The 23,186-nt window shown below is 39.8% G+C and overlaps 1 protein-coding gene across 8 annotated transcripts in view; it reads left to right on the top strand.

Moving 5' to 3' along the window:
- Positions 1-23,186, top strand: part of NPR3 (natriuretic peptide receptor 3) — a 75,325-nt gene that overhangs the window by 15,272 nt on the left and 36,867 nt on the right. For all 8 annotated transcript variants that reach the window (XM_081054111.1, XM_081054115.1, XM_081054110.1 and 5 more), the window contains exon 3: positions 10,409-10,575. In XM_081054111.1, coding sequence (XP_080910237.1) covers positions 10,409-10,575 — 167 coding nt within the window. The remainder of the gene's footprint in view (positions 1-10,408; positions 10,576-23,186) is intronic.

The following is a 23,186-nucleotide window of genomic DNA, read 5'->3' as shown; positions in this document are numbered from 1 at the left end:
TCCTTCAATTCTAAATGATAGCTTTGCTGTAGAGTGATCTTGGTTGTAGGTCCTTGCTTTACATCACTTTGACTATTTCCTTTCAGTCCCTTGTGGCCTGCAAAGTTTCTGTTGAGAAATCAGCTGATAGTCTTATGAGGGCTCCCCTGTAGGTAACTAACTGCTTTTCTCTTGCTGCTTTTAAGATTCTCTCTTTGTCTTTAATTTTTGGCAGTTTAATTATGATGTGTCTTGGTGTGGGTCAATTTGGTTCATCTTGTTTGGGAGTCTCTGTGCTTCCTGGGCTTGTATATCTATTTCTTTCCCAGATTAGGGAAGTTTTCGGTCATTATTTCTTTTAAATAGGTTTTCCATTCCTTGCTCTCTCCCTTCTCCTTTTGGTACCCTTATAATGTGAATGTTGGTATACTTGATGTTGTCCCAGAGGCCCCTTAAACTCTCTTCAAGTTTTTGGATTTTTTCTTTTTGCTATTCTGATAGGGTGTTTTCTGCTACCTTATTTTCTACATCGCTGGTTTGATCCTTTGCTTCATTTAATCTACTATTGATTCCCTGTAATGTATTCTTCATTTCTGTTATTGTATTCTTTATTTCTGACTGGTTCTTTTTTGTGTTTTCTGTGTCCACTTTTATGTTTCCTATCTCTTTGTTGAATTCTCCCTGAAATCACAGAGCATCCTTATAACCAGTGTTTGGAACTCTGTGTCTGGTAGGTTTCTTGTCTTCATTTTGTTTAGTTCTTTTTCTGGAGCTTTGTTCTGTTCTTTTATTTGGGGTATGTTTCTTTGTCTCCCCATTTTGGCTGCCTCCCTGTGTTTGTTCCTATGTATTAGGGCTGCTATATCTCCCAGGCTTAGTAGCGTGGCCTTATGTAGTAGGTGTGCTGTGGGGCTCAGTGGCACAGTCCTCTTAGTCACTTGAGCTGCCACTCCAGATGTGGCCCTCCTGTGGGTTGTGTGTGCCCTCCTCCTGTAATTGAGCCTTGATTGCTATTTACTCATCAATGGGAAGGATTGGCCCTCAGGCTCATTGGTTGTGAGGATGGCTTTGATTAGTGGAGGAATTGTGGTGCAGGGAAGGATTCTACAGAGCAAGGTCTGACTCAGCAGGGCTCTGGTCCCTGCCCAATCTGCCCCTTGAGTGTATCATTCTTGGAGGCACCTGGGTGATGATCCAGCTCCTTTTGAAGCTGGCCACTGGGGGCGCTAGTCCTAGGACCGCTTTGGAGGGGATCTGCTGCATGTCAAGTTCAGCTGCAGCCTGTGCCCTACCGGGACCACCTGGCAGGAGCCACAAAGAAAACCACAGATGGTGTCACCCATGCCGTGCTTGGAAGTGCCTCAAGAGGCCAAAGTACAAACCAAGGCTGGCTGTCACTAGTGCTGAGCTTAGGGCTGCTCAGCTAGAGGAACAGGACATGCTCAAGCCAGATGCTGCTTTTCTGGGTTCTGCGAACCTTTGAGAGATCCTAAAAAAGTCTGCAGCATGAGCTAAGGCAGGTGGCTTGTATGAAAAAGCCACTGGAAGAGGCTTGAGTGTGCCCAAAATTTGCCCAAAAGGGCAGGGTCTTGAATCACCAGGGTGTGGCGAATGAATGGCATTAGCCAGCACAGTGGAGAGACTCAGATATGGCGGCTGCCTGCGTCTAAAAGCAGGGACGGGGGAGGGCTCAGCAAAAAAGCAGTGGCCACCGCCAGCTCCCCCGTCCAGGAGAAACCGCCCTCCAGCCCCCATCCTAAGCCAGACAACTCAGTTTCCCACTACACGTCCCTGCTGCCTTTCCAGCTGCTGCCCCAGTGCTGGAGCTCAGAGCCAGTAATCCTGTTGGTGGGTAAGTCTGTGCATAGTCCTTTTAAGAGAAGCACCTGGGACACCGGCTGCCTTGGTCTTTCTCAGTCACAATCTCTGCCGGTTTTCACAACCAGAAATTATGGGGATGTCTCTCCCTGGCACTGGAACACTGGGCTGGGGTGGGGCTGGGACCTCTTGCTCCTTTGAGGGTGGGGAGCAGGGTAGACCTCCACAGCTGAGATATCCTTCCCGATTTTCAGTCACATGTGGATGTGGGACCAGCCTGTTCCATGTCACTGCCCCTCCTACTAGTCTCGGGGTGGCTTCTTTTGCACGTCCTTAGTTGTAGGGCTTTGGTTCAGCAAGATTTTAGCTGATTCTCAATGATAGTTTTTTTTGTAGTTTTAGTTGTAATTTTGATGTGGTTGTACGAGAAGATAAGCAAAGTGTTTACGTACTGCACCATCTTGACCAGACCTCAAAGTAGATATTAAAGTATCCTTTTATTCCTAGCTTATTAGTGTGGTTTTAAAAACCAGAAATTAGTGATGAATGTTGTCAAATACATTTGACCTACAGTTTTAATAAATTTCCTAATATTGAGCCATTTTAGTATTCTTGGAACTAAGTATACTTTGTCATGATGATTTTTTTTAAAGATGCATTTCTGATTTTAAGTTTTTAATATATTTTTAAGGATTTTTTGCATTCATATTCATGAGTGAGATTGGACAGTAGTTTTCTTTCTTTCTTTTTCTTTTTTTAAAAGATTTTATTAGGGAAGGGGAGCAGGACTTTATTGGGGAATAGTGTGTACTTCCAGGACTTTTTTCCAAGTCAAGTTGTTGTCCTTTCAATCTTAGTTGTGGAGGGTGCCATTCAGCTTCAAGTTGTTGTCCTTTCAGTCTTAGTTGTGGAGGGCGCAGCTCAGCTCCAGGTCCAGTTGCCGTAGCTAGTTGCAGGGGGCACAGCCCACCATCCCTTGCGGGAGTTGAACCCGGCAACCTTGTGTTTGAGAGGACACGCTCCAACCAACCGAGCCATCCAGGAGCTCAGCGGCAGCTCAGCTCAAGGTGCCGTGTTCAATCTTAGTTGCAGGGGGTGCTGCCCACCATCCCTTGCGGGACTCGAGGAGTTGAACCGGCAACCTTGTGGTTGAGAGCCCACTGGCCCCTGTGGGAATTGAACAGGCAGCCTTCGGAGTTAGGAGCATGGAGCTCTAACCGCCTGAGCCACCGGGCCGGCCCTGGACAGTAGTTTTCTTGCCTTTAGGTGGTATCGCCAGATCTTAACATCAGGTTAATATTAGCTTTATAAAATTAATTGGGACACTTTCCATTTTTTTATGCTCTAAAACAGTTTATATACCATAAGAATATTTCCTGAAAGATGGAAACAATTTGATTCTCTATATGCACCTAATTTCTTTTTAGAGGTAATTTTTGGAAAACTTAAAAAAAAATTATTTTTGAAATAATTTTAGATTTACAAAAAACTTTCAAAAATAATATAAATTTCATGTATATCTTTTACCTAGATTCCTCTGTGTTAACAATTTTTTTTTTTAATGAAAAACTCATAGACACAGACAATAATTTAGTGGTTACCAGAGGGTAAGGGGGTGGGGGGTGGGTGATGAGGGTAAAGGGCATCAAATATATGGTGATGGAAGGAGAACTGACTCTGTGTTAACAATTTAAATGACCATAATACAATGATCAAAATAAAATTAAAAGTAGTGCAATACTACTAACTAAATTACAGGCCTTATTTGACATTTACCACCTTTCCTCCTCATATTTATTTATTTATTTATTTTTGGTTCCAGGATCCAATTCATTTAGCTGTCATATCTTCTTAATTTCCTCCAATCTGTGACAGTTCTTCAATCTTTCCTTATCTTTTATGGCCTGACACTTATGAGTCTGTTATTTTGTAGAATGTCTCTCAATTTGGATTTATCTGGTGTTTTTACGTGATAAGATTGAGTTTATACCTTTTATTTTTTTTGGGTAAGCATACTACAAAAGTGATGTTGTGTCTTCACTGCATAATATCAGTGCATAAGAAGTCATATATATATGCATATGTATACAAGTATACACACACACACACACACACACACATATGATTTATTGTCAGTGATTTTGGGACTTTTAAAACTAATTTTTCTGAGTTCAATTTTTGGGCTTCTTGAAAATTTAATTACATATTTATACAGTGTGCTTTTATATAACCTACAAAATATACGTGATGTTTCTGATTAGATTCCCCTTTCTTTTTCCTTTTACAGCCTGTGCTCAGGTTTTGAGCTCAGGTGTTAGTCTGCTTGAGAGGCTGTGCCATGCAGTAGCTCATGGCAAATTGACCTAGTCTTGTCCTCCCTTACAAGCCTTAGTTTCCGCTCATGATAATAATAGCATTTAGTATTTACCTCATGGCATCAGACTGAGTAATAAATGAGGTGATGTATGTGAGATATATAGCAAACTTTTTGAATATTTAATAAATGTTAGTTATACTTATTATTAACCTTGGTTTACTTTGACCATTACACATCGCACTTTAAAAATAAGTTCAAAAAATAAAAACAAGTTAAATCTGTATGTTTTTCTGTGGTGTAGTTTTATAGATTGATATAGGCTCTACATTGTTACCAAATTAACCAACTTTTATTTAATACATCCTAACGACCTGGGAGCAGTGGGAATTACATCTGCATGCAAATAACCAAGGATCCCAACAATAGTGATTTAAACAATGTAGAAGTTTATTCTTTTACCTGTAAGAAGTCCAGAGTGACTAGTTTAGGGCAGGGATGGCGGCTTCAAATGTCATCAGGGAACCAAACTTCATCTGTTTTCCTGCTCCCATCCGTAAAATCATAAGATGGCGGCTAGAGCTCCAGGGATGGTGTCATAATTCTAGGCAAGACTAAGGGAGGAAGATGAAAGGCACAAAGAGATCCTCTCAGTTGACTTAATTCTGTTTGAAGAGCTCTCTGGAAGCCCCACTTAGTAACTTCTGCTTACATGTCAGTGCCTACTCCTAGTTGTGAGGGAAACCAGGAAACGTTTGCTGGAGTTACTGCTACCCCACATCAACTTGGGGATCTGTTACTCAGGAAGAAGGGAGAACGGGTGCAAGGGATACACTGTCCACGTTTGCCACAGGCCCTGGAGCACCTCTCCTCCTCAGAGTAGGAGCAGTAAACAGAATCCTATGCCAGGCAGAGTGACCTCGAGGAAGGTTCTGGCATCCATCATTAGTGAAGGGTATTTTCTGAGATTTTGTGCCTGAAGAAGCAAATGTATATTCATGAAAAGTTCTTTAACATCCTTGTCATCTTGTGCTTCCTCACACCAATCTCTATACCCATTCTAGAAAAAGGTTCTATTTTCATTCTTATTTGATATTTGATAAAAAAACAACAACACAAACCATATTGATAGTGTTTCTATATTTACTGATTGTTTGGTTTTGGTGAGCACTCAAAAATATTCTCATATCTGCCAAAATTATATCATTACAGGAGTTCAGAATATATTATGGTGGAATTCAAGGGATGGAAAATAAGATTGAAAGGATAGGTTTAAAAATATCTAGCGAGAAGATGATATATATTGCCCTGGAGAGTTTTTAATAGCATCTGTCAGCCTTCTCATTCATATTGTCTTCCTAGGATGTAAGTTAGGTGGAAAGTTATTTGGGCAAATCCATCTGGTACTGTTAAGATTGTTGTAGAACTTTGCTGCCTTCCTGAGAACTCAGAGGAAACTAATTAAGGTGGGGATGGAAGTATAGTAGAGTTAGGCGATGTACATAAATTATTTGACTTGCTAAAAGTGGAAAAATAGCAGAAAAACTGAGACGGGATTAGGTTTACTATGTTTTGCTATAAAAGTTATATATGCACATTAAAGTCAGTTTGGGAAAATGAGAAAAGGAAAATCGGACGCAACCTTTCAGCTGTAACAGTTGTTAAACCACACTTAGACACTTCCTTTTCCGATCTTTCATCCTCTGTTACTTTTGCTTTGAACATTTTTGTCATCCCACTGCAATTGCCGTTTTAAATCTTGCAACACCTCAAACTCTGATGAAATGTGTATGGAGCAGGCACGGCAGGAGTGTTAGGACTCTGGCTTGCGTTTGTATCCTGCTTCTGTTGTTTATTAGCTAAATGACTTTGGGCACATTAACCTCTTGAGCCTCAGTTTACTCATCTGTGAGATGGGGAGCATACTTAAATCTACCTTGTAGAATATTTATGAGGATTAAAGAGTGAAATGCTACAGGCAAAACTGTTCACAATAGCATTCCCCAGTAAGTAGTGCTGTTTTTACTGGTGGGAGTAACTGCACCAGCCTACATCATGGCACGCATGTAACACCTAGACATTTGGAGAGGCAAGGAGGCCAATGTGTTTCTCTCACTTACATGGCCCCGCCAGACCCATACATAGTGCTATGCAACCAGCCCAGGTAAACTTCAGGCATTCATTTCTTGGACGTATTCTGTGATTCTCAGCTAGTCATTCAGCCCACATTTATTGAAGGCCTACTATGTGCTGGGTCCTTGGTAAGTACTGAGGCCTACAGTCTCAGTACTGTAGGTACCAGCCCTTACCCGGGCCAGCTCCCTGGCCACAGGATTGCTGAGCTCAGGGCTTGGTGCTGAGCAGGTTATTTCTTCTTTCACAAATATTCTGTATTCTTCCCATCTAAATGCAAGCTTGGGACTCTATGATGTTTAAAACAACAAAACAGAATAAAGCAAAGCAAATTCACTTTCCCTTATTACTGTTACTGAACAACTGTTAAGAATCATCTTCTCTGTCTTACTTTCCACTAGCAGACTTCTTTCTCCTCTTTTTCATCCCTTTTTCGGGACCACTGTAAGAATATGATCTTAGTACCCACCACTCCTCTGAAAGTGCTATCCTTAAGGTCACCAGTGACCTCATTACCAAGGTCATTAGCCTTACCTCCGACCACACCTATAAAACAGTGATGTCCAGTGGAACTTTCTGCAATGCTGGTTGTGTTCTGTTCTGTGTTGAAATGTGGCAAGTGCACTTGGGAAATTGAATTTTTAGTTTTATTTAATTTTACTGAATTTAAATTTAAAGAGTCACACATGTGGCTAATGGCTACTATATTAGACAGCATAGCTCTAGCGCACTGAATGTTGTTTCCATCCATGTCTTTCTGGAAATCCTGTTTTTCTTAGTTTTCATGTTACAGCATTCTTCTGGTCCTCTGTTAGCTCCTGTCTGTCTCCTCTTACTCCTTCTGCCCACTAAAAACACCACCCCCAAAGTGCCTGTGCTCAACCCTTCTCCCTTCTCTGCACTCTCTTATCCAGTGCGGTTAGTCCCTGGGTTCTAACTATAAGCCATATGGAAATGACATTCAACACTCTCTTGAGCCTTCACTCCTCTTTCTGGCTTTAAACCAGCATTTCCAATCCACTTGGGCATTCTGTAGTCAGTCACCTTGGACTGACCATGACCCTAAATGAAATCATAATTTCCATGTCCACCTAACCCCTCCTCCTCCATCTGGCTCTGTTCCTTTCTCTAATGACAATCCGCTTTCCTTTCTTCTTTGCATCGTTGGTGGCATACCTCTCTCTCTGTTGTCCCTCATTCCCTAACTCTTGTAGAGTCTTGAGATTCCTCTTGCACAGTCCTTTACTTTCGTTATCAAGGGCTCTCTGTCTTTTTATGATTATAAAAGCAATAAATATTTATTATTGAAAATTTCCTAGATTCACAAACACACACACACACACGCACGCACACACACACATACACACACCCTAAAAGGAAAAAAAAAGAAAGAAAGAAAAGAAAAGGAAACTTGCCATGATTCTAACCAGGCAGTGAACCATGTTTAATTTTTGGGGGTATGACTTTCCACTTTTAACCTCTCGTAACCTCTTGCCTGGATTACTATGGCTGTGAACCCTCAGTGTCTCCCCACTCTAATCCACTGCTATTTCCCAAGGCATGATTCTGATCATGTCATTCCTCTGTTCCACTCATAAATCTCCACAGGCACCCAGTTGTCTACTAAATTAAATTTGTCCCTACTGATGGGGCCTCATGCCAAGCCGACCTCTGCTTTCCTAGCACTCAACAGCCCCATATGGGAGATGTTACTGACACATTACAATGAGAAACACAAAAGCAGGAAGTCATAGTATCAGTTATGTTTATAGATAGATACCTATTTATTTTGGCTTCAATTTATTAAGTACTGTTGTTTGCATTCTTTTTTCTAGAAAACAAAACTCAAAAGTTATTATCTGATAGATTGTGGTAGACAAGTTTACTGTACTGGATTTCACTTTTTCAAAATAAAAAAACCCCCGAATTTTTTCCATTTTAGTAACAGAGATAGTTACTGTTTCCAGTTGTGTGTATATTTTCTCATTACGCAGCATAACACACGACAGGGTTAAGTATTTCCTGTCTTATGCCCCTGGAGATAACTTTTTTCCAGAGCTGAGAAACTCTGACCCTCTTTGTCTAAGACACATCACTCCTGCTTAGTCTTGAGAGCTTGAGTCAATTAAAAATGAATTAATACATATTGATTGCATGCCCATAAGAAATGGGTTCCTCCACGGAAGAAGATGTTCTAGACATTCTTCGACTTTGGGGTCTTCCTGGCAAATGGATTCGGCCCCTTCACAAAGGCCACGTTGTCTGGTTCGAGCACCCAGCTGGGTTTACCCTGGCTGAGGCAGTGACACGCTGCTCACTGGCTCTCATGCTGTGGTCTCCTCGGTGTTTGGGAGGTTTCATATGGGAGGAGGAGGACTTTGTCAAGTTTTGTTCGGTGGCTTGAAATTTAATCTTGTGCTCACTGAGAACAGATCTAGCCCTTAATGAATTCTGTCCTCAGCTCTGTCTTATTTATCTTTTAACAGCTCCCTGGCACATAGTAAGCAATTAATAAACAGTTGCTATTATTAGGATTATGATTATACAGAGGCCTCCACAAACAAATTCTTTGTCTCTGCCTTTTCTCATGCTCCAGACCGAGGTTCCCAGCTGCCTGCTGGATGTCATACACATTTTCACCTTGGCCCGTGCTGTAGGCTCTGGCAAGCCTACTTTCCCATCCTCCTCTCTTCCTAGTCACACTTTTAGGACCAGGCTGATGCCGCTTCCTCAGATGACACCTTCCCTCGTTGCCTCTGGTAGCCTCTTCCTCTATACTCTGCATTGTTTCTTTGTCTCCCCAAGTTCCTCCCCCCACAGTAAGCTAATTGTTACCCTGTAATCACCTCAGTTGTCTGCGTGTCCTATAAGTCCCTCTCTAGAAGGTGGTGGAAACTGTTTAAGACACTTGTGATATCGACTGTGATGTCCATCCAGACCTTTGGACATAGTTCAGTTAATCCGTGTTTGTCTGACTTAAGCTCTAATGGAAATCCCAAGGCCTCCAGCTCTTTGCTGAACATTTTCTGTAAGAGTAGAGCAAGTGCCATGGAGCCCTGGTCTTATACTCCAGAACCGTCCTCACTGCTTGGCTGCTAGCCTTCCACTATCTGACGTGGACTGGGGGCTCAGCTCGAACAAATGACTTTGGTATTGAACTCCAGAGGTTGAATTCCTTGTTGTACTTCCAGAGATCTCCAGGGATCATAATGATAATTCATAGAAACAGCAGCTTATTGTCAGAAGGTAGAGGTCCATATTTTCTTTTGGGGCCCCGTAGATTGTGTGTTTTCTCAGAAATGAAATAATAAAGAGAAGAGTAATGATCCTTATCCACATAATTTGCCTTTGCTTTTGTGAAAGGGAGCAGTGGGGGTACCTAGCCTCTCAATGGCTTGGTCTCCTCATCTGTAAAATAGAGAGGATAATTGTACCCCTGCCACAGGGTTTTGTGCGGATTAAGTGAGTTTCTACTTATAAAGTGCTCAATAAATAGAGCTTTTATTATATATTGGATCAATAAATGTTAGTCATTTTCATTTTATTACTATTGATGCATGATGAACATTGTCCAATAAATAATTTTTATGATGTTGCCAGCACTAGAGAGATACAAGCCCTCACGTCCACCCAAGCTACTTCTCATACTGAAGAGATCCAGAGATATTTCAAGAAGTATGAATAACCTCCAACTTTTTTGTTTTAACTGTGCCAACTTTATCATACCTGTGCATACGCATTGTCATACACAGCCATTCCTGCCACTCCACACCTACATAACATCAGCAACATGTTTGGCTGCCACAGTTGACTGTAGGTATTAAAGGCGAAGTGTGAATGAGAAGGAAGAAAGCTTACTTCTTACTCCTGCAGTGCTGCAGTTCTTGGGGGCTGAAAATTACCATCACATGGTTATTATAAGGCAATTAACTCCACAGTGCTTTTCTTTCTCTCCCACATTTCAAAGGAACACATGTCCAAAGGGCCTTCTGCTCTTTTGAGGATCGTGACATTGTTACATTACACCCAAGTGCAAAACTATGACAATACGTCTTATCCTGGCTGCCAAGAATAACATGTAGAGACACATGGCAGTTGAAAAGGGAGAATGGCCCTTTTATGGTGACTGGCTTGGAATTATAAATATTTTTATTTCTCCTGTAGGAGATGGCTCGTGGAAGAGAGGAGACAAACACGACTTTGAAGCTAAGCAGGCGTACTCATCCCTCCAAACAATCACTCTACTGAGGACAGTGAAACCTGAGTTTGAGAAGTTTTCCATGGAGGTGAAAAGTTCTGTTGAGAAACAAGGACTCAATGAGGAGGATTACGTAAGTGCTTGATTATGAGCCTAGACCTTTAGCATTCTGAAAACATTCTAATTAAATCAGAGGTGACAAAGTGTCCCATTCTGAACCATTCAGAAATTCCTAGGTTCATGTCTGAATGTCACTAAGCTTTCTGTGTGTGTGTTTTTTTCTGGCCAGTTTCCCTCCCTCCCTCCCCCACGACACCCCCATCACCCCCACCCTTCACTTACGCTTTTCTAACTGCTGCAGGAAGGAAAATTGCTTTTTGTGGGTACTTGTGGTAACGCTGAGCAGATGTCTGTAGACTTCCATCACTTATTCGGCTAGGAGTGTGTTGGGGGAGAAGATGGATGAAAGAATGCCAAAGTTTTGTATACCTAATTTTTCCAAAGCTTGGTGGAAGAAGATATTTTGGGTTTTAGAGGGCTCTTTCTTTTGGCAGTTTGTCTTAGCTTTATGGCCAGCCTGCTTCTCTCTTGTGGCAGTGTCATTGCCCCCTTTGGTTGCGAGCTGTTTCCTACTCAGGGATTTCAAAGCTTCCCACTCAATTAGTGCTCCTGTTACTGATGCATTTCCCAAGAGGGGACCAGAGTCAGAAGGTCAGTCCAGGCAAAAGATTAAACAGAGGGACTCATCTAATTAGTGGCACCGGCGACAGCTGACCACACCTGACTTGGTGCCATTGTTTTGCCATCTCTGGCACACTTTGCTATATGGTCCCTCAAACCTCCGTGTCCCTCTGGTAACCCCTTTTTCAGGGGAGGATGAGCAGTGGGCCCCTCAGGCTGATTGGGTAGGTGTGGTGGTTTTCAAAACGATTCACTCCACAGCATCCAGAGCAGAATAGGAGAACCTTCTTCATGACAGATATAGGGCTTGGACAGTCCCTGCCCAAGGGGCATAATGACCAATTTCACAAGAGATGGTCACTTCCAAACGGGCCTCTCCCAGTTTCTTTATTTGAAGTACTGCGGGTACAGGCACTGACCTCCAACAGACCTACATTCAGAGCCGGGGCCTAGCACTTCCCAGTGCGATCGGGGCAAATTACTTAGTCTCCTTGATCCAAATTACTCCCCTGTGTACTAACTATGGATGGTGTCGGGTGGGTACTAGATTTATCGGGGTGATAGATGGGAGGAGGTTTGGGGCGCAGGGTGAAAAAGGGTGAAGGTTTACAAATTGGTAGTTACAAAGTAGGCATGGGGGTATAAAGTAAAGCATAGGGAAGGTAGTCGGTGATATGACAACGACTTGTACATATAGTGCCAGGTGGGTACTAGGTTAGTCAGGGGGACCACTTCTTAAGTTATACGAATGTCTAACCACTGTGCTGTACACCTGAAATTAATATAAAATAATATTGAATGTCAAAATAAAAAACAAACAAAACAATTGCTCCTCCCTGTTGGGGCGATTATAAATAATCTGTCTGAAGCATTAAGCATTATCCTGGTCAACAAGTTGGGACTCAATGAAAGATGCCTCTTTATACCATTGTTATAATACTATACCTGTCTTTATAGGAATTTGCTATTAAACGACATAGAAATGGTCTCATAAACATATTTATTAACGTATTAAATGTTATATGTATATTATACACACATAATTTAAAATACCGTTTGACTTTCTAAATCAGCGTTGTCCAATAGATGTGCAATGTGAGCCACAAGTGAGCTACATACGTAATTTAACATTTTCTAGTTGCCACATTTAAAAAGCTTAAAATAACCAGGTGAAATTAATTTTAATAAAACATTTCATTTAGCTCACATATAAAAATATCATTTCAACATTTAATCAATGTAAAAATTATGAATGAGGTTGTATGTTCTTTTTTTTTATTGCGCACAGTCTTTGAAATCTGGTATGTATTTTGCCCTTACAGCATATCCTCAGTTCAAGTACTCGGTAGCCATATGTGACTCGTGGCTACTATATTGGACAGTGTGTTCTGAATTATGGAAGAAGTAGGGCTTCTGTAATAGAGCCCAAGTTTAAGGAAACCCATGATAACATTGTCATCATCCAAATCCTTTGCCTGAGGAATATGAATGAACACAAATGGCACTGAGCAGCCGAAGGTGACCTGTGCCAATATTGAAAACATCTGTCTTTTACACATGCCACTGTATTATTTTACTTTACTAGGTTCATATTAATTTTATGGTTTAAAAACTCAACAATGGTGTCATTTTGTCTGGCATCCTTCCTGAGGTTGTTGAAGTACAGGTTGTCCAACATAATAATACTCAGTCGGCAAAAGTTGGCATTCCAACACACTACTACAGCATTCTTTTTGGTGATCAGTTTTTCTGTATTCAGAATATTAAATCCGATTTTAAGGAACGTCTAAGAGAAATCTCACTAGGAAGGTATACCTACTGCAAAGATCCATAATACTTTCCAAACTAAATGCTTTAGAGATTATTTGTAGTTGTAGGTTATAATACCGTTTCTCTCCGATTGTGGGATCATTTAAAACTGACTTTATAACCACAAGATGGCCTCAGGGTTTTTTTGAAAATTAATTTGGGGAAGGTATTCAATAATGTTGTAAAGATTTTGTTGGGTATCCGATGGACATGCGTCCTATTTGGGAGACCACCTCAGGGATACTGTGGATACCTGATCATGGCATTGTACACCAGAAGCTAAACATTAATGAATGCCAACTATAATTTTATATATATAATGTGATGGTTCAGTGCGAGGTCGGAGGGATAGTGGATGGGGGGAGAGGGGTTCACAGTGTGAGGGATATAAATGATGAACGTCTAAGTATTACCTTGTCTTGTACACCTGAAACTAATAAAAAAAAAAAAAGAAAAAATCAAAAACAAAACAAAACAAAACAAAAAAAAACATAAAAATGAAAATTTTAAGTAGAAATTAGAGCTCATTGTAATGACTTATTATAGTTCTGCATATGTGTCTATCTTTCATATTTATGCGTGTTATAATTGGGCTCTTTTGAGTGCCCAGTTGCAGATGTTTATTAGGTTCGTTTAGATGGTTGGTCGTGATGAGTATTGTCATAGAAGAGAGAGACATGGGAGCCCCGGAACCAGGTGCTCGTGTGGCTGCGATCACACAGGCTGGACTTTGATTAAATGCAGCAGGAAGTGCTTCACAAGGCTAGCAAGACTTGGTGGTCTTCATTCTAGAGCTCAGCTCTTTTCAAGGTCTTTCTGCTTCTCTTATTTGTACTAATAGGTGTTTCATCGGCTTATTTAGATCATGACACCCATCATGTGCTCTTCAGCCCCGGCTGTTGATCTCAAACCCAGCAACTTAGATGGACTCCCTGATTAGTTCTAAAATTTACCACGCATTTTCTAAACAATCACACGACCTATGAAGAGTGACAAACTTGTTGTTTTTTAATTCTCCAAAGTCTGCTTAATTAAAAGTATACTTAATTAAGGATATTAATTACATTAAGTATAACTAATTAAAACTTTTAATGGCTCAGGCTAGGATCTCAATACAGTATTGAATATAAGCCGTGATAATGGGCATTTTTGTCTTGTTCTTAAGTTTAATGTGAAGAACACACCGTGTTTCCCCAAAAATAAGACCTAGCCAGACCATCAGCTCTAATGCGTCTTTTGGAGCAAAAATTAATATGACTTGGTATTATATTATATTATATTATATTATATTATATTATATTATAGACTTGGTCTTATATTAAAATAAGACTGGGTCTCCTGTTAATTTTTGCTCCAAAGATGCATTAGAGCTGATGGTCTGGCTAGGTCTGATTTTCACGGTATAACAGATTTCAAATCTGTTTATCTCACCATGTAAGCATGATGTTTACTGTGGGGTTCTTGGGAGGGTTTTTATGAGGTTATGGAAATTCCCTTTCATTCACTGAAGATTTGTTTTGGCAAAATTACGCCTTTTATTTGGATAAATGAAAGAAAAATAGCATAACAGACATCAAGGTTTATATAATACAGATTAAAGGAAGACTTTGGATACAGGTTTTTATTGTATGCATTATAAATTTTATTATATCCCTGACTCTATGTCACATGTTAGTATAACATTTAATGTATTAGCGTGTTGGCAGCATTCATGGAAAGGTTGTGATCTCAAAATTGCAAAAATTTGAAACTTTAAAATTTTTATAAGGCTGTACTGAAATACTGGAAGGATGGAGTGGCTATGAGTTTTTGAAATAAAATTATTATTCTATATTTTTAACTTACCAAATTTTGATGGATGATGCAATTTTGTTTCCGTAAAATAGATCTCTTTCTTCCCCCTCCCTCTTCCCCCTTCTACCACTCTCCCTTCCTCCATCTCCATCTCTTGCCCTCTCTTTTTAAAACTGACTTTTTTATTGAGAAAATGGCAGATTTACACACAGTTTTAAGATGCAATACAGAGAGATTGCTTGTATCTCTCTGGAAACACGTCCAGTTTCCTCCAATGATAACAGTTTAGAAAATTATATATAAGATCACAATACGGATATTGATACATACAATACACTGATCTTACTCAGGTTTTCTCAATTTTATTTGTACTCGTGCATGCGCACGTGCGTTTGTGTGTGTATTTGTGTGTATATGTTAAGTTCTATGCAATTTTATCACCTGTGTAGGTTGGGGTGTTTGAATTTTATCAAATACTTTTTCTATATCTATTGAGATAATCAGATTTTTTTCTTTATTCTGTTACAGTATAGTTTGCTGCATTACTAGATTTTTCTTAGTTTAGTTAACAGCTATCACCTCACAGTTACAGAAATTTTTTTCTTGTGATGAAACTTTTAAGATCTATTCTCTTAGCAACTTTCAAATGTATGATACAGTATTGTTAACTATAGTCACCATGCTGTACCTTCTATCTCCAGAACTAACGCATCTTATAATTGTAAGTCTTTGGATTGCCTTCTGTCTAGATTTTTCTAATTTTAATAATCTCTGCACTCCTGGAATAACTCTGGTCTTTCTGTACCTCAAGAGTTTGAGCTTCTCTATTTCTCAGGCCATATTTTAGAGATATAATTACGATTTAATCTATACACGTTTGCCTACTTGGAGATTTCCAGGCTGGGTTGTCCCAAGGGCTATGGCAGCCTGTAGATTAGCTTCTCTGGGTCAAATATCTAGTTCTGTTTCATTCATCTCTGCTGGGTGGTTGGGTGGATACATGAATGTGGTATGATAGAAAATAAGAGCCTGGCTATTTTTGGGGATGTATGTCTTGCATGTGCTGCAATGGTCTAGTTATTCGTACATGTATCTTATGACAGTGTCTCCATTTCTATGAATAATGTGATAATATTTTTAACAGTACCTTTGTCCTCCTGCTAGTAAACCAGGTGGAAACTTATTCCATTCTGACATGTCATGTTTTAATGGTCCAGTGGTCCACACTGGAGCCAGTACAGCCTAATGGTTAAATATGCAGGCTTGGGGTTTCATAGACTTGGCGGTGCCTCTTACTGTTCCTGTCTCAGGCACATTTCTGAATCCTGTGCCTTAGTTGGTTGACTATAAAATGGGGATAATAATTTTTTAATTGACAAGGCTGTTGAAAAAAGAACTCAAGAATTACATATAGGTAATATTTAACACAATGCCAGGCACTTAGGAAATTTTCAATGAAAGGTAGCTATTATTTATCTTATTTTCGTTCCTTAGTCTTCAGACCAATGCATATGATGTTTCTGCATGCCTAACATACCTAGAATCCCTACTCACCCTTCAGATCTTAACTTAGATACTATACCTTCTCAAGATGGTCTTTCCTGACACTCTGGACTAACTCACGGCACTCTGCTCCTTTCCATCATAGCACGCCTCTCAGGTTGTAATCACACCACATGTGTGGGATTTTCTAATTAACTTGGGCCTCTTCTACCAGACTATAAACTCTGTGGGAGCAAGAACCATGTCTATTTCTGCTCACCCTTACATTCCCTTCCTGTATGCTCGGCACATAGGAAGCAGCCAATAAAAGTAAACCATTATTACTATCCTTATTCCTTTAGTTGTTATTGAACCAGAGGACGTAGAATCCACCCCACTCCCTGTACAATGGTGGAAACCAAAGCCCAGGGAGGTGAGGTGGCCTTTCCAAAGGCAACCAGTATACTGCAATCAATACAACAATGTCGGGTGGTGACAGAGTCCTATGTCTTGACCTTATCAGGTACACAAAGACAGGAGTTCAGTTTCATTGATACCATGAGAGACGGTGTTGGGGGATAGTAATGCGTTTTCACAATGGGGGTTCAGAAGACCCTCTGAGGGGTCATCAGAAATCTAAAGTTAGAAGTAAAGCCCCACAGGAAGGGTCCTCAAGTATCAGTGGGGCGCCTAGCATGGCTCAGACTGCGTATGCCAACTGCCTGCCTGGGCTTCTCTGGTGGTTCTTATTAGGTGGCCACATGTGCAGTGGCTTGGACTTAGGGGAACTTAATGGAGGTGTTTGGCCTCTGGTACACAAGTGGTTCCTATTCTAGAGTCCTGGTGTTTGGTTTTAGAATGCGCTGAGTGGCAGCCAAGCCAAGATTAGTTGCATCCCCTGGCTCCCGGTTCAGTGGCTTTCTTTTTCCACTACATCAGTCTGACCCTTTTAATAACCTTGTGCCCGATGTGGGGGTAAACCCATGACCCAAAGATTAAGTGTCTCAGGCTCTACAAGTGAGCCTGGCAAGCAACAAAGGCTGTAGTACTTCCTTCCTTTCCCTGCACCCTACCTGCCCACATTTAAGATATCAATTTCCCTTTACTCTTTCACATACTTGACCAAGTCTGGCTGGGACTCTGTCTCCTCTCATCTGCAGCGTCCTGTATTCTGTTTTCTTCTGAAGTGTCAACTATCATTTTCTAGATAATCAGATGCTATTTATTGAGTTCCCCAGGGAGCATGGCTGTGAGCTTGATCCTGGACCCTGCAGTGGTCCCGTCTGGGATGGGATCCTCATCACCTAAAAATACGTAAGCAGGTCTATAAATATCCATGGCCATGAACTCTGGGAGCTCACAAGAGCTCCATTCCTGTGCTAGCATGAACATAAAATACCATGCACCTCAGTGTAAAGCACTCTGGCCCAGTGATGGTTCTCACAGAGGTCTGGACAGTTTATGTTGTGGCAGACCAAATGTGACACATATCTGAAAATATCCATGTTCCCAGAGAGATGAAATTAAACACAATGGAGTAGGTTCACTTAGTGCTTTAGTAGGAAGCTACTTCCAAATTCATCCAAGTTTCCGAGATCTCTTTAAGTGGGTGAGGGTTTTTTGACTTAAGGTGCATTAATTCTCTATGTGTAAAGATTTTGTGTGTAAGTGCACATGTGTATATTTCTGGAAAAAGGGTTCAGTGTCCCTCATCTGATTCTTAATGGGATCAGTGTCACAAAAAGGTAAGACTCGTTGAACTAGACCATGGCCGGTCAACATGCCATGCATGCTGGGCTGCACTGAAAAATCATTCCACTGGAAGAAAATGAAGAAACACCCAAATGCTCTAATATTTCCTAATCTTACATTCTGGAGATAAAAGAGATACTAATTCATTTATTCATTTTTTTCTTCTGGACTAGGGAGTCAGTCCAGTCTTTCTAATTTCACATAGGGTTTTCACATTATGTCTTCAAGAGGTAGACTTAGATTTGTCCCTGCTATTTCTCAGTTTAGACTGAGACAATGTTGGAGACATATTTTCCCCTCTGGTAATCTCTCTGACTCTTTGGTCCTGTAAATCCCACTCTTGGCCTTACCCCATTCTCCCTACTGTGTTTGGCATTTCTGAGATTCATTCACTGGCTGGCCCTTTAACAGTTGGCTCTGCCATTGGGTGAAGCTCCGCTTTTTTTCCTGATATTGTCATTGTTTAAATCAAAATAATGCATGACTTTCCAGATTGAATACAATAAGTGCAAAACGATGCAGACTAAATTAAAAATCAATTCATAGTACTGTAAGAGTTAAGGCAAACATGCGTCTTCTGTTCTGCTCTTCTCCACTTCTGACTCTCATTCCTTAGAAGCAATAATCCTTAATGTTTTTATTGGCTTCTTCGGCTGTTTCTCTCCTGTGTTAGCATGGACATATTTGTAAAGTAGCTTACGTGCATTGCTATTTTTGATATTAAAAATTTTGATATTATCTCTTGATTTTCTAAAATAGAAAAAGACTTCACTCCTTTACACACTCTACCAGTACTTCCTTTTCATTTTACCCTCCCAACATTTTATAACAAAGTTTTAGGTAAAGGTATATTCACAAAATAAAATTTGAAGAAACGCTCCCCACCCAAGTTTTTAGTATTATTATGGCCGTATGTATTTGTATTTATAAAAGAACCATGTAGTGTTCTATGATTACATTTTGTTTCCTGTGTAGCTTTTTGTTTTCTCTGGAGTCAATAATTTATTTCCTTGGTCTTTTATTTGCTTCCATGTAATTCACACTATTTCATTCTCATTCCCTCAGTTAAAATTTTTAGATAATGATATTAGTGTTTTGTTTTTAGCCCTTTGTTTTCCTGCCCCAGTTGAAAGTAATTGTTTGCTTCAATAGCAACCTTCAGTTCTCTCTTGTGTTGAATCCTCTTTTTCATGTATATAAAATCTCCTTTGTTGAAATTTTACCTTAGTTTTGAAGGACAAAGAGGGTATGAGTGGAAAATCTTTTGAGATTTTGCATATCAGAAAACATTTTATTTTTGTATTTAATTGATTATTTAGTTGGGTATAAAATTTTAGTTTGAAGATTATTTTCCTTCAAAATTTTGATGTCATTGCTATATTGTTTTGTAGCTTTTGGTGTTACCATTCTGACTATTTATCTTTTTCATGGTACTTTTATTTTATCTATTTCTAGAAGCCTTTACTATTTTCTCCGTATTTTTAATTGTTTCAGTCAGGGTCTAGCCAGAAAAATAGAGTCTACACCAGGTAATTCAATAGAAAAAATTTAATAGGAGAAACTAACGTTAAGGTATAGGAAGAGCTGAAATGACAAATAGAAGAGTAAGGCAAGCCAGAGATTAGCTACAGCAAAAAGCCATTACCACTTCTAGAGTCAGAAGGACCAGGGGAGAGATAGTTTTACCAGGACGCAAAAGTTAGGGCTGCTCATGGTAGTAGAAGCACAGAAGAAACGTGACCTCTGCCAGAGATGAGAAAGAGATAAAGGGAGAAAGAAATAGAGGGAAAGATATCCTGGCCTTTTTCTTTTTCCTGGCTCTTCCACCAGTGATTCTTGTTGGCTGAACCAACCAAGTCAGCTAATGGGGAAATGCAACCTAGAAGAATCACCCTCCTATGATATAGAGCAGAGCAAAGCACATGTAGGGAGGAGAATGAATTGGAGATCAAGTAGGCAGACAATTGGCTCACTGTTGTTCTGAAATTTCATGATGATGTGTCTTGATGTGGGTCTTTTTAAATCTTTGTGCTGGGCACTTTGTTTACTCTTTCTGGAAATTTTGAAGTTGAATGTTTGTTCTCCTTAGTCAATTCTTTAATTTTCTCTTGTTTTCCAACTCTGCCTTTTTCTTCTACTTCCTGAGACATTGCCTCAACTTTATCTTCCAACCTACTGAATTTAAAATTTCTGCTATCATTTTTTAATTTCCAAGAGCCCCTTTTGTTCTCTGAGTGCCTCTCTTTTTAAAAAAATAACACCCTGACCTTGTTTTCCGGATGCAATATCTTATTTTTTTTCTGAGTATACCCTTTCATCAGTTCTAGAACAAACTTCTTTCACATTTCAACTTATCTAAAGTCAGGATTCACTTTATAAGTGGTAGGCTGTCATAATTTTTCTAAGTGCATGTAAAACAAAATGCTTATTATAGTTGCTGGTACCTAATATTTATTGAGATAACGTTATTTTCTTTCACTTCCTGTATTGCCTATTTCTTTCAAGTTTTTTTTTAAAGTAATAATTTTGATTTCTCTTTCATATTACATACTTTTCTTAAACTGTTGGTAATCCTTAGCTGTCTGTTTATATTTAAGATGTGAGCCATTAAAGAGCTCTTGAGAATGTCTGTGTGTATGGGAATTTGCTTGGTGTTAGACTTTATTGTAGGGTAATAAGGTGTCAAGCTAGCTTTTTCGAAGGGTTATCCTAAATATGATTATCTGGAGGTTATTTCTCTTAGACTGGTCAGTTTCACTAAAGGATTATTTTCCAACTCCCCTTCTTGAGAATCATAAGGCTGCCCTATATTCTGGGAGCCCAGGGACAGGCAGTCTCACCTTTAGGACTTTTCAGTTGAATCTTAATTTTCAGTTTCATGCTTTACCCAATCTCCAGCTGTGCCTGGCACCTGCCCATTCAGATCTTCTTTTTTTTTTTTTTTTAATTAATTTTATTGGGGTGACAATTGTTAGTAAATTTACATAGATTTCAGGTGTACAATTCTGTATTACATCGTCTATAAATCCCATTGTGTGTTCACCACCCAGAGTCAGTTCTCCTTCCATCACCATATATTTGATCCCCTTTACCCTCATCACCCACCCCCCACCCCCTTACCCTCTGGTAACCACTAAATTATTGTCTGTGTCTATGAGTTTTTGTTTCTCATTTGTTTGTCTTGTTCTTTTTGGTTTATATACCACATATCAGTGAAATCATAGGGTTCTCTGCTTTTTCTGTCTGACTTGTTTCACTTAGCATTATTCTCTCGAGATCCATCCATGTTGTCACAAATGCTCCTATATCATCTTTCCTTAACGCCGAATAGTATTCCATTGTGTATATGTACCACAACTTCTTTATCCATTCATCTATCGAAGGACATTTTGGTTGTTTCCATGTCTTGGCCACCGTAAACAAAGCTGCAATGAACATTGGCGTACACGTGTCTCTATAGAGAAATGCTTTTATATTTTTGGGGTAGATACCCAGGAGAGCGATTGCTGGGTCATATGGTAATTCTATTCGTAATTTCTTGAGGAACCTCCACACTGCCTTCCATAGTGGCTGCACCAGTCTGCATTCCCACCAACAGTGTATGAGAGTTCCTTTTTCTCCACAGCCTCTCCAACACTTGTTACTATTTGTTTTGTTGATGAAAGCCATTCTGACTGGGGTGAGGTGATATCTCATTGTGGTTTTCATTTGCATTTCTCTGATGATTAGCGATGTTGAGCATTTTTTCATATGTCTATTTGCCATTTGTATATCCTCTTTGGAGAAATGTCTCTTCAGGTCCTCTGTCCATTTTTCAATTGGGTTGTTTGTTTTTTTGTTGTTGAGTTTCATGAGTTCCTTGTATATTTTGGATATTAGCCCCTTATCAGAGGAACTGTTTGCGAAAATCTTCTCCCATTCAGTTGGTTGCCTCATTATTTTGTCAGTAGTTTCTTTTGCTGTGCAGAAGCTTTTCAGTTTCATATAATCCCAGATCTTCTTTATGTCAACATATTCAGACAATAAGTTTGTGTTCTGCCTGGATGGGAAGGGGCAGTTTCCTCTCTGTGTAAGGTTTGGGAGTAGAGGTGTATTTAAGTGCTCTTTATATAGACTTTCAACTAATCCTACTATTTGCACCGTTCCTCTCCTCCCAACCTCCAGAGGTAAGTAGTATGTCCAATTTTAGAGCCTCTGGACTGGAATTCTTTGCTTCTTGCTGGAGTTCTCTGCCATGCTCCTGTGAACACTTTGGTTTAAGTTTCTCAGGTCTATTGAGTCAGTTACTCCTTTCCAACTTCCAAAATTTGTTGACTTTTCTCATTACTGTTTCCATACATCCTACAAGTTGATGTGTGCTTTCAACTTGTAAGTTTACACATTAAAAAAGTTCATTTATTGTCATTTTACTGGCGATTTTGGAGACAATATGGGTTTTTAAAATTATGTTAAATTTATTGGGGATAATATTGATTTATACATTACATAAGTTTCAAGTTTACAAATGTATAACACATCATCTGCATCACCCAAAGTCTAATCTCCTTCCATCACCATATGTTTGACCCCTTTTTCCCTCTTCTACCACCCCTTCTCACCCCTTACCCTCTGGTAACCACTAAACTGTTATCTGTGTCTATGAGTTTTTATTTGTCTGTTTGTTGTCTTCTGTTTTATATCCCACATATGAATGAGATCATATGGTTCTTGTCTTTTTCTCTGACTTACTTGTTTAGCCTGATAATCTCAAGATCCATCCATGTTGTCACAAAGGGCAGTATTTCATCCTTTCTTATGGCCGAGTAGCAGGGAGTGTGTGTTTAAATGGATGTAGTTCACTAGAAGTCTCTCTGGATTGTTGAATCTGAATACCATGGGTGTGTTCAGAGATGGTGGTGCCATCTTTTTTTTTTCGGATGGGGAGGAGGGTAATCTTGTTATGTTCAAAGCAAGAAAGGAAGAGGGAAAGAGAGTATGTGTTTGAGAGAGGGAGGCCAGCATGTTTCTTTTGGTCCAGAATGCTTTCACTCTTTCAGAAATTCCCATTTGGTTATAATTTCCCTATTTTTTCTTGATTTACTAGCTCAGTGTTTACCTTTTTTTACCCTCCCAGACACACCTAACTTCTGTGCTTCTTTAAAAGCAATTATACAGAAGCAACATACGTTAACAACAATACATACTCACTAAAAAAGGGGTTGTTCTTTTTACAGGTGTGCCATACTG

Source organism: Rhinolophus hipposideros, assembly GCF_964194185.1.
Source record: "Rhinolophus hipposideros genome assembly, chromosome: 7".
Classification (NCBI taxonomy): Eukaryota; Metazoa; Chordata; class Mammalia; order Chiroptera; family Rhinolophidae; genus Rhinolophus; species Rhinolophus hipposideros.
The sequence above is the reverse complement of the archived record's forward strand: the minus strand, read 5'-3'. Positions and strand labels throughout refer to the sequence as shown.